Source organism: Eublepharis macularius, chromosome 3 (assembly GCF_028583425.1).
Source record: "Eublepharis macularius isolate TG4126 chromosome 3, MPM_Emac_v1.0, whole genome shotgun sequence".
Taxonomy (NCBI): Eukaryota; Metazoa; Chordata; class Lepidosauria; order Squamata; family Eublepharidae; genus Eublepharis; species Eublepharis macularius.
In genome coordinates, this window is record NC_072792.1 from 116,841,353 (window position 1) to 116,853,692 (window position 12,340).

The 12,340-nt window shown below is 38.0% G+C and overlaps 1 protein-coding gene across 1 annotated transcript in view; it reads left to right on the plus strand.

Moving 5' to 3' along the window:
- The window catches only part of ROBO2 (roundabout guidance receptor 2), an 892,879-nt gene that overhangs the window by 837,229 nt on the left and 43,310 nt on the right, over positions 1–12,340 (plus strand). The window contains exons 23-24 of the mRNA XM_054974970.1: positions 1,408–1,665; positions 9,051–9,262. Of these exons, the coding sequence (XP_054830945.1) occupies positions 1,408–1,665; positions 9,051–9,262 (470 nt within the window). The remainder of the gene's footprint in view (positions 1–1,407; positions 1,666–9,050; positions 9,263–12,340) is intronic.

Here is a 12,340-nt window from a genome sequence, read left to right on the forward strand (position 1 = left end):
AGCAGAAAATGAAAAGCAAGGGAATAAATGATAACAATTGGATAGGGAAGCACTAGAGCTCTCCATATCCCATCTATAAATATCCCCATTCCCCATCCATAAAATTCCATAGGCATTTATCAGTACTTAATGTAAAATGGCCCTTTGTAATTTAATCATATGTAGTTCTGTTTGATATGAATGATGTGAATAGAACACATATCCTCCTATAGATGTTTCCCTTCTCCACAAGTTATATAGTATTTAGCTTCTTCTGAAAAACAGTCACCAATAAACAAAAACACTTCAGGATCTTTTCTTCAGTTAAGCCAGGGGTGGGCAAATTGCAGCCGGCGGGCCACATGTGGCCCGCTACAGAGTTTTTTGTGGCCCACCAAGATAGAAAAATCCGCCTTGAACCGAGATTTCCTTCATTTCCTTCATTCCTACATTTGTCTCATTAAACTGATTCTAAAATTAAATGTGCTTGCAGCTATAGATGATATGAAATTAGCACAATAAATAAATTGAATAAAACTACCACTATTTTATTTAATTTATATTTATTGATTTTTATGATACAATTTATAACTTTTCTGAAATGCAAAGTTAACTAATGGATGCAATCATTTTAAAAGGTGTGGCCCTCCGCTAACCTCCGCTCCCACAAAGTGGCCCCTGAGCCAAAACAATTGCCCACCCCTGAGTTAAGCCATTGTGGTACTTTTTTTGGCTTTGTTGCCATCTATAATGGATATTTTAGCCTATACTTACTCACAATCAGATGGTGTTATTCTGGGCATGCTTATTTCACTAAGTGGACCAATTGGAATCTTTGACAGGCCAGATTTCTATAGAAATCTATAGTCCTGGGTGAAGGTAAACTGATTTCACAGTAGAATTCTACCTTGCTAAGCAGTCCCTTACTTTTTTTGTTATCACAACACCACAAATTAAGTTATTTACTTGGAAGTGATTCTTATTAATTCAGTGCAACTTATTTTCATGGAAGTCTGCCTTTAATTAGGTAGCCAGGAACAAAAGTATTGAAGAATGAGGGATTGACATATAAATTTATCAAGTATTAGCATCTTATTTTCCGCAGTTTGGCATTTGTCTTTAGAGATTGTTTGATATAATTGCCTTGATGAGCAGCACAAAAAATGTAAATTATATTAAAAACATGACGTTGCAAAATCTGAAATGAACTTACATTTTATCTAACAGTTATGTAGGCTGGGCCCTTTTTTGCTTTATATATGTAGACATATATGAAAAAATGCTTTAAAGAATGTACCCTTGACAAAATAGCACTAGTTTTGATGTAGTTTACTCATGTCATTTAAATGTTTATTGTCAATATTTCATAACTGTTGGGATTTCATAATCTAAATATATGATCCTAAACTTGAACAATTTGTATTTTAGGTATGACAGTGATGGCTGGTGCCCTCCTTTACCCGTTCAGACATACCTGCATCAGGGAATGGAGGATGAGCTTGAAGAAGATGACAGAGTCCCTACACCTCCTGTCAGAGGTGTTGCCTCTTCCCCTGCAATTTCTTTTGGGCAACAGTCTACTGCAACACTCACTCCATCTCCACGCGAGGAGATGCAACCTATGCTTCAAGCCCACCTTGATGAACTGACCAGGGCCTATCAGTTTGATATAGCAAAGCAAACATGGTAAATGTGGCAAACGTAGATGAAAACTCCGGAAGCCATAATATCAGAGTGTAAAATTTAGGTTTGGGCCTTTTACATTTGTATAGCATGAAGATTTTGGCAGAGATGGATTCTAGTACCTTTAAAGTAGTGGAGTCACATGTGGCTCTTTGACATGTCACTTGTGGCTCTTCTGACCACTGTTACCCAATGTGACACTCATCCCATGTTTCAGGAAAGTGGACAAGGCCTTTGCTTGGCAGATGTGGTAGGCAATTTGAAACAGCCACTGTCAGAGGAATGGGTAGGTGCAGGCCTCATGCCAGGGTTGGAAGTAAATGTGGCTCTTTTTGGCTGATGGTAATTGCAGATGTGGCTCTTGTAAGCCACCGAGTGGGTACCACCACTAAAGGGAGAGGAGAGGAGAATCTGTCAAGTTGCCATATTTTGATTCAAACACTGCTTTGTGTTTTTAAAAATCTGGTCTCTAGAAAATACATGTTCAACATCTATATTAGTGCTCTGCTCAGAATACTGGCCTCTGCAAACATTGGGTTTTTTTGTGGAAATAAATTCTTAAATCAAAACAGTAGAATGGTGGCCTTGAAAGACACACTTGGAGTTCTTGTTTCTCTAACATAGTAATGATAATTGTTTCAGTGAAGAGACATAGTTTATAATATGCCCCACATATGAGACTTGCATGTCCATCTGCAGAAACCAGGCTCCTAGAACTCGATAGCTGCTGATCTGCTTTAGCAGTACTTTCGTAACAATTTGATTGAACTTCATCTGCCCTAGTCCAATGTTCAGAACATACACTGCAATACCTGAAGTAGAGTTGGTTATTAGAACATATAGAACACTTCAAATCTCCAGATGACCTCTCCTAATATTTTCATAAAATAGTTATAAAATAGCATGGAGCACAAGATGGAATATTGCAAGACTGATACAATATGTGACAAGGAGTCAAGCTACTTATGATTATAGTCTGCCAGATTAAGTCCAGAACCATCAGAGTGCAGTGCTCTAGACCCCCATCACTGATAACTAGTCCAAAATATTTGATACATCAAAATCCACCGTGAGTTTTCAGAGAATCAACATTCCTAGCACAAGTTGTTACAGGGAAACCAAGGTAGTTGAATATCTGGTTGGAAACTACATTGAAATAGGTCTAGTGAATCCTTTGTTCAAGGAAATCCCTCTGTTAAAATCTGTTGTATGAAATAACTATTTATTGCATTCTTCAAGACCTGGAGAAGCCTCATTTGGGGAACATAGTGGATCATAAACTTTAAGAAATGAAGATAAGGCGGTCTTTGTAAATGTATCTTACAAAAACATTCAAATTTTGGTGATTCAGGAAACAACTTTTATTGTTATAACAATGCTCGTACATACGTTGGTCAAAAGTAGATTTTGCCAATGCGCAAAAAAGACTTTCCTGCCTCAAAACAAAGCAAAATTCCATTTATCTATTTTTAACTTTCTCTGATGGTCTTGCAAACTGCAGGAAGCCACAGCCTTCAGTTTGCAAGTCCTGAGCAAGGCTATCAATGATAGAACATTTTGGAGGCCCTTTCTTCATAGGGTTACCGTAAGTCACCACAGGAGATCCTTTTTTCATATAATTGCCATAAATCAGAAGGGACTTAACAATACATACCACACACACTTTCTTTAGGAATTCACTTGTACTCAGTGTTAAATAAAAATAAAAAATATTTTAAAGTCTTTCTACATGCTGATAGACTCTTGCTTAAAGACAAATAAGCATTTTATTCCTCCAGTAAAGTAGACCCTTGTTTTTAAAAAAGCTGATCTTTTAAAAAGATGTTGTGTTACTATTTTCACTCCTGCTGGTGTGCACAAGGTAGAAAAAGTTGTCATCCAAGAATTTCATGAACATCCATTTAAAAAAAAAACTAACTGCAATATGTTGTCGAAGGCTTTCACGGCTGGAGAACGATGGTTGTTGTGGATTTTCCGGGCTGTATAGCCGTGGTCTTGGGGCATTGTAGTTCCTGACGTTTCGCCAGCAGCTGTGGCTGGCATCTTCAGAGATCTCTTTCTGTCTTTTGGTGCTACACCTCTGAAGATGCCAGCCACAGCTGCTGGCGAAACGTCAGGAACTACAATGCCCCTAGAACATGGCTATACAGTCCAGAAAATCCACAACAACCATGACTGCAATATGTATTCCCAGATTTAGAACATTTGTTAAAGCCAAGTTTAAAAAACATTTAGATGCATTTTAATGACAGCTAAATTTAACATTTTTAACATAATCACTTACCTTGAGATAATTTTTAATGCTGTGGTAAGCAGACCTACACCCTTCTAAGTTTAATTGGCCTAGAAAGCTGTAACTCTGATTAGTATGGCTTTGTTATGGCTTAAAATGTATTTAATAACATTGGTAATGTGAGGTAGGGGACACGTTATGTAAAGAAGGTGCTAAAGTGGCTTGTGTGCCTTCTGAGTACAGCTTGCCTGCCTGTTTGGAAAAAGAGTTGATCAAGTTCTTGCCCAGAGAGGTAGTGGTATTTTCCTGTGAGTGACCAGATTTGTCCTAAAAACCATACTCTCACTGGTCAAAGGGAAGGATTTTATTGCAATCTTGGAATATAACACACAAGAGACAGAGACAGCTCAAATTTCACTCTATCCTCACTTCAGTCTGCCAAAGACATAAACAAAACTCAAACTTTTTCCGGATTCTTACTCCAGAATCTCTCTCTCACACACAATCACACGTTGAGTTCTCACCCCAGAGTTGGTCAGCAAGTAGATAGCACAGACGAAGAAGCCCCCATCCATACCCCCTCAGACATGGGTTATTATTAGCCTTCCAAAATTTCCGTCTCTCCTATGTCACCTGTTTTTCCCACCCAGTTTCTACTTTCAACTCTTGCTGATAAAGCAATCAAGGCTCTATTGTTCTCTTTTATCTCAAATGTCTTCAGACTCCCTATGGCAGAGAAACCTAACTCAAGCTGCTAGCTTATAATTTTTACTACATTGTACTTAAGTTGCATGCACTAGAACTTATTCAAGTAGGTAGCTGTGTTATTCTGTTGCAGCAAAAACACTGTGGTATAGATATAGATGCTCTAGGATGACTTTTTGTAATGTGCACAGTAAGCATTAAAAACCCTGTTCTAGTGCAGGTTGATATTCTATTCTTGTTTTGAAGTTACGTGGGAATTTGAATTGATTTTCAAATGTTCTGTCGAATCTGAGTAAGCCAGGTTAACAAGGCTGATACTTAAGAGTATCTTAAGTATTTCTGAGTATTCGGTGCAAGAAAAATAGAAGTATCAAAATAATAGAACCCTAAAAGAGAGCTGTTCATAGGTTGAAATCAAATCCCACAACCTCACAAAACAGTACAGAAAGCCACTAGCTTAAGATCATCTCAGAGATATCCTTCAAAAACAATAAATATCAGCAAAACAAGAAATGTGTGAAAATGTTAAGTAAATCTAGTGCCTTAGTGGCATGACGCCAATGGAAAAAAGTGGACATATTTCTTGACATACAGAGGCCAAAACTTACATTGCAAGAGTTATTATAGGTCAAAGAAGCTTGAGCATATTCTCTGCTGATGCCAAAGCCAACTGTTTTCCTTGGACATTTTTCAATACACCAACCCCGTTTGCAAGCTGCAGCCAATCAACAGGGTGCTTAGGCCACTTCCTCCATGGGATAGTGCTTGTTTATGTAATAAGCCAGAAGCCCAAGCTTCAGCTAATTCGGGTCTAGGTTAAATGTATAATTGTGCCAAGCAGGACACAGATGCATGTCCTGGCATGCTTTCAACCTGTACATTGCAGCTGCTATGTTTCCTGTGGTGGCATACAAACTGCAGGTGCAACTTTTGATGTCAGTTAACATCATGAATCTCATTATGTAATCTGAGCTTTTTAGACTGGGAATTATGCTCCCGATATATATCATATCAATGATAAACTGCCTATGCCTCTCTGTCGTTCTTTCTTAACAGCCCAAGCATGCTTTTTTGTTAATGTAAAAATAGTCCTTGTACTAACCATTCTTCATATCGCCTCTTTTACACTAGCAGTGGCAAGATATGAAAAAACAACAACTATATTTACTTCACTAACACTCCTTATGTTCTGTAGAAGTCATATTTGGGAAAGACACACTTCACAAAAGTTTAGCTTTAACTTAATAGAAATTGTTTCTGTTTGAAACAATTGAAGGTTTGGTGATGCTGGATGTAAGCAGAGCAAGTGAGAAGCAGAGCATCTTAGAGAGCACAATTTAGCATGTAAATGCATGTTGATGAGGCAATAGAGCCTCATCACATGGAGCCTATTTACTTTAGTAACAAAAATAGGAACTCCACTCAGGATAAGAAAGAGGAGAGAAAGAAGTCTATCTAAGCTAGGGTGCTAGTGGATGCAGAAGTCACATCCTGCATCCTCCATGGTGGCAAGATGGAGTGTGCATGCATGTAAGGTAGAAGGTAGAAGTAAGGAAGTTCCCTGAGAGTAGCAATCTACAGATCAAAAGGATAGCATCAGAAGAGCAAAAATGAGGGATGTACGTCCCCCACCCCTCTCTCTCATACGCCTTCTGTCTGCACCTGTGACAAAGGACAAGAGACAGTGTACTAGTCCTTTACTTCTTACACTAGAAACAAATTATGTAGTTATAACAGAGTCAAAGTGTACCCATTCCAATCATTAATTTCAAAAACTAATGGGCAAACACTGCCATTATAGTGAAGAAATAGTTCTTTTGGTTTGTTCTGAAAACATCCTTGCTAGACCATTGCTAAGAAATCTGCCATTTAGAAAGAGAATTGGCTTTGAAATTGCTCTATATATTCCAAAATTTGGTTCCCTGTAGCATACACGTTCAGGGGACTGGATGAATTGGAATTACTCCCCACAAACTAGGATTTTTTGCCCGGATTAACCTGTAAACTATCTCCCAGTTTGTGGGCTGTAAACAAACTCTGCTTTACCCGAGTGCTTTCATTCATGGGGACCTAGAGTTTGTTTTAATCTATATATATATACAACAAGGAAAGGGGTGAAATGAGGAGAATAAGCAAACCATGTCTATGCATATCTTGATTTAAGTAGCTACTTGTGATGTCTGAATGTAGCCACAATAATAAATCAGGGTTTGGCATTATATAAATGTGCCTCTGGCTGACACTCTGTGTCATTCGCACCCCCCCTTCTTCTTTCTCCTTCCTGTTTTAATCAAATCAGAAGCTGTTATTATATGTGAGGCATCAACCAAGCAAACTATGATTTATAGAAACAACTTGCCTGAAAACCAGAATTGATAACCACAATCAAATAGTCATCCAATATTGGTGTTCAATGAACTATTGTTTCCACAAATCAATTGGTCCAGTTAGGATGTAATGCCAAACCATGATTTATTATTGTCTTAAATTTGAACTTTAGTTTGCTGTTGTTTTGCAAATATCACCTCATTCCTAGGCAATTGAAAAGCATAAGAACACAAGAAGATTCCTGGTCCATTTAATCCAGCATCCTGCTTCACTGTGGCAAACTATTTATCCAGGAAGGCCAACAGGACATTATAGTCCAAAGCCTTCCCCTGATGTATTACAAAGGCCCTTAAAATAGAATCCCAGTTATGGCATAGGCTCATGGTTAAAATTCCTTGTCCCAAGTAGAGATGGGCACGAACTGAAATACGAACCAAAATTTGTCATGGACCTGGCTGGTTCGTGGTTCGCCCATTTCTGGTTCGCCCATAAGAGCCCATTTCTGACGAACCGGGAAGAACTTTAGGCTGGTTCATTTGGTTCGTTTTTGGTTCATCACTGCAGACAGCCTGGCGCTGATCAATCAGTTTCTTAGGCAACCGGAGATTTGCTTTCTGCAGTAGAGGTGTGCACCCGGTCGCTTTTCAGCTGATGGGAGGGGGATCCCCCATGAGCTGAAAAAAGTGCCGGCAAGAAAAATGTTGCTGCTTTCAAATGCTGGCTGGAACTTTAAAGCGTTTCAGTATCTGTTCTGCTTCCCAGGTTTGCAGAAGTTTGCTTATTTCCTGCTGGCTTTAAAAAGATTAAAAGGATTAAATAGCTGCTTTTTCCTCCTTCCACGGCATGTTTCAGGCTTTGCAAAGAGGAAAAAAACAAAGTGTTTTTCACAGACCTTTGGAAACAAAGTGGCAGGGAAGAAGCAGCTATTTAATCCTTTCCTGGCTTTTAAAGCCAAGAGGAAAGTACAGTAATGTTACAATGTTGCAATGCTACAATGTCACACTATTGCTACACTTTCCTGCTTTGAAAAAAAGAGAGATAGTGTGTGCATACCCCAAAGGAGGAAGGGAAAACCAGCCATTTACCCCTTTCCTGTCTTTTAAAGCCAGCAGGGAATAAGCAAACTTCTGCCAGCATGGGAAGCAGAACAGCGGCAGTTTTTTTCAGCTGATGGGGATTCCTCTCCCATCAGCTGAAAAACAGCTGGTGTTTAAAAGGGGGAAACCATAGGCTCACACCCCTATTCTGCAGACCTTCTGCTGCCCCGGAAGTGACGTTTTCATGAACCTCACGAACCGGTTTGGGAACTGGGACAAGTTCATAAAAGTTCGTGGTTCCTGGTTCGTGAAATTGTATGAACCTCGAACCTCCTGGTTCGTTTTTCCCCCAGTTCGTGCCCATGTCTAGTCCCAAGATCATTTTCAAACAGGAATTCTGCCATGTATATCTCATGTAGAACCTGCCCTCTGATCACCTCCCATTGATCCTCTGTCACCTGATTGTATCATATGAGATACTCATAACCAACCTATATGTGCATCACATAAGTAAACATTACTGTTTTTATTTAGCATGTTTGTTCTTCTGAAGTAGAAGGCTGTGGTCGAAATGTCCTTTCCTTTCAGGGCAGTCAAAATGGACTATGTATCTGACTTCATCTTTCTAGGCTCATAAATGTATCCAAAATATACTCAGATTTAACTTGATCATTCCCCAAACCGTCCTACTTATAGCACTGTTTTAATCACATTCTCTGAATTTATTGCCCCTCATTTGTCATACAACATGGTAGAACCCATTGTTATACTTTATTGGCTATATAATTTGGAAATAGTCACATGTTGTTTCAGAGCTGTCAACACATTCCTTAGAAGAGCAGTTTTATTTTCATCTTTTTGTGTTGACGCTCCACTAGACAGTTAGTAAAACCTATAAAGTACATACTTGCCAAAATTAAGAACATGAAGTTCAATTTATTGCAATAGAAGTTTTGGATCAAGAGCTTAAATCTCATCACTAATATCAATTAGATTTAGCTTTCAACTTTGAATTGATTGCATTTGTTATGTATGTGTGTTAATATTCTAATACTCGCACAGCTTAAATGTATATTTTATTCTAGGCACATTCAAAGTACCACTCAGCCACCTCAGACCCCTGTTCCACCATTAGGGTATGTGTCTGGAACTCTAATATCAGAGTTGGAAACAGATATTCAAGAAGATGAAGATGAGGATGATGTTGAAGAAGAGGCTATAGAAATCACAAGGCCGCTGAGAGGACTAGAGCATACTCCAGGATCCAGCATGGACAATCTAGACAGCTCTGTGACAGGTAGGCAAATGGAATGAATAGCAAAACCCTATTTGTGAAAGCATAAAATATGTCATAAATAGAATGATGTTTAAGCACATTTTATTCTGCTCTATTTCTGTTGCATTAAAATGTGTTAATATTAAGCACAAACGTTAAAGAAGGATTTGGAAATGCTTTTGCTTTGCTGCAAAATGATAAGAAAATTCATGAATTTTAAAAAGCTTTAAAGACATGAAAGAAAACTCAATTATATCTCAGCTTTCATGGAAAGTTCACTCTACTGAGGAAGCAAGTCTATTACACAGAGTGTAATAGGGAGGGGGGGAAAGAAAGTTGACTTTAAAATAATATATTTTGTATCTCAGGAGAAATGTGAAAAGCTGACATTATCTATAAAAGGCTTCTAGATTGTTTTTTAATTGGGAGGGAGGCTGTATACAAGTGCAGGATTTTTTTCTGAATAACCCCAGTTAGATCATCTCAACATTTGAGCACAAAATAAATGGTCTTTTGTGCTTTCTTCATACTGTTCCACCAGGCATCTGGTTGATGCGAGGCGGTGCCCCCTAGCTGGGGGAGTACAGCACATGCCCTCCCTACTAGTGACACCCTCCATCTCTCACATATTTCCCTACCAAAATGCTCTGGAGATGGCTAAAAAGGTGGTCGGTTAGATCATTGTGCCGTTGTGTTTATATATAAATATTTCAATTATGGTATTTAAATGTTTTATGGTTTTAAATTATATAAATTGTGAAATGTAATTTTAAATTTTACCTGTAATCCGCCCTGAGTCTGCTGATGTGGGGAGGGTGGAATATAAATCAAATATAAACAAACAAACAAATAAATAAAAATACTGCTATAGCATAATGGTTAAGTGGCTGGGCTCCAAGACATCACTTTGCTGGTTCGACTCCCACCTGCCATGAACCACTCCTCTCAGCCCTAACTCCCCAGCTGTATTGTGGGGATAATAGTAACACTGACTTTGTTAACTGCTCTGAGTATGGCACTAATCTGTCCAGAAGAGCGGTATATAAGCAGACATTATTGTTGTTGTTGTTATTTTTATTACTATTATTTCATTGTTCCCTTTAAGACAAATGCCATTTAATTAATTGAACACCTTTTTGCCTTCTGTTTCTTATTCTTGGCATGCCTAGCAAATAAGCTCATCCAAGTCAAACCTGAGAAATACAAGCTTGCCCATAGTCTCTGAATTGGTAATAAAATTACTGGTGGTGGAAGACTGGCAGCCATTCTGTCTTATGACAAAGTGCTGTTTTTACATGAATAACATGACCTTATTCCTAGGCCCCAGCAAACTCTCATTTCAGCCAATGTTGAACTCATACTTAACGTACTGTATCTAGGTTGAGTGTGGTCTATTGAAGCCCAAGCATGCATGATCTATATAGCTCATTAAAAATATTGTATGTCTCTTCAGTCGTTGAACTTTATGGGATAATACTAATTTCTGAATATATCTTAAGGATATTTCTGTTCACTGAAGACATATTAATGAAATGCCACTTAATTCTTTTGTCTTGCAAGTTGTCTTGAGCATTTCATGCCCTTATCTAAACACTGCAGTTTTGAAAACATGCTACAGTTTCCACTGACAGATAAGGGAATATGAAATAACGAAGCATTAGTACCTCTGATTTTCCTCGTTCCTTTTTCTTGAATTAAAGTGATGCTGCTTTATCCCACTTTCCAGTTTCCTTCCCCTTGCCTTGGGAACAAACTGCTTGCCAAGCTAATTAAGTTTTGAAAACTGTAGCTCTTCTGTTGTGATTTAAAATTCAGATCCAACTGGAAGATTGAAGTGTTACAAGGTTAAATCTTTGAATCTGGAAAATTAACTTATTACCCAATTATGTTAAACCACTTTCCCTGAATTTCCAGCATAATCTGCCTCAGACTGTAATTCTGCAGCTTTTGCATATCCCTTTAATGACTCTGAAGCTTCACTAAAAATAAAACAGTGAAGGTTTTAAAGTGATAGTTCCTTTTAAATATATAGTAATATGTCAGCACAGATATAGCTAGGATTTTTAATGACCAATTTTTACCATTATATTTCTACAATTCACTTTTATTCTGATATTCCTAATATTATATAAGTATAATGCTAACAACTTCTGGTATAACTAAATAGTTTTAGGTAAGTACCAGTGTTGGTCTGCAGTAGGCACTTTAAAGACCAAAAAGATTTTCAGGATATGGTATAATTAAATAAATCCTGTACACATACAGACTGTAAATTAACATATTCAGTATTTTTTTTTAAAAGTCGGGTTCTTTGTTATTGCACAAAGGCACAAAGTTATATGTTTGGTGTCAACAAACAAATTATGTTAAATGTCATGGTGGAAGCCATCTTCAAGGAAGAAGAGGTAGGATCCTTTTACATTAATTATCTTGACGGCAGAAGGGTTCAAGACCGACACATCTGTTGTCCCTTCTTTGGAAATGTTTGACATATGTATCAAATGTCCATAGATTTTAATGCTCAAGGGAGACCCTTTTTAAAAATAGGTGCTATTCCCTTCTGCTTAAGAAAACAGCAGGCAAATTCAAGAATATCATAGGATCCTTTTGCAAGAAACTGAGATCTGTGCCACGTCCCAACTCCTTTTATTAAGCACGAAGCAAATTGTTCTGGTGTATCATTCAGTCAACACAATTCTACCTCAGCTCCAATGGAGTATTCAATGGTGGCATAAAATATGTTCAAAAGCACAAACCTTGACCAGGACGGATTTTAACCAACATGGTGCCCATGGGCACTATACTCTCAAAATGTATTTCCTGTTGCTCACTTACTTCATTAGTAAAACAAGATCCTGAAGGATCAGGAAAAAAAGAGCTTCAGGTTCATTCCTACAAGCTTAATGAGACTAAGAAAGCACGGAGCTCTTCCGGGATTGGTGCATCCCAGCCTTGTGCCCTTGACTTAGCCACAAACACATACTTTCTTATGTTTCCTGTGTCTGCACATTATAATGATACATTTTCAGAAAACTTTTTTAAAAAACGTAGTTTAATGCTTATTAAAAATATTTATCATGGCTTCCTAAGGAATCACTC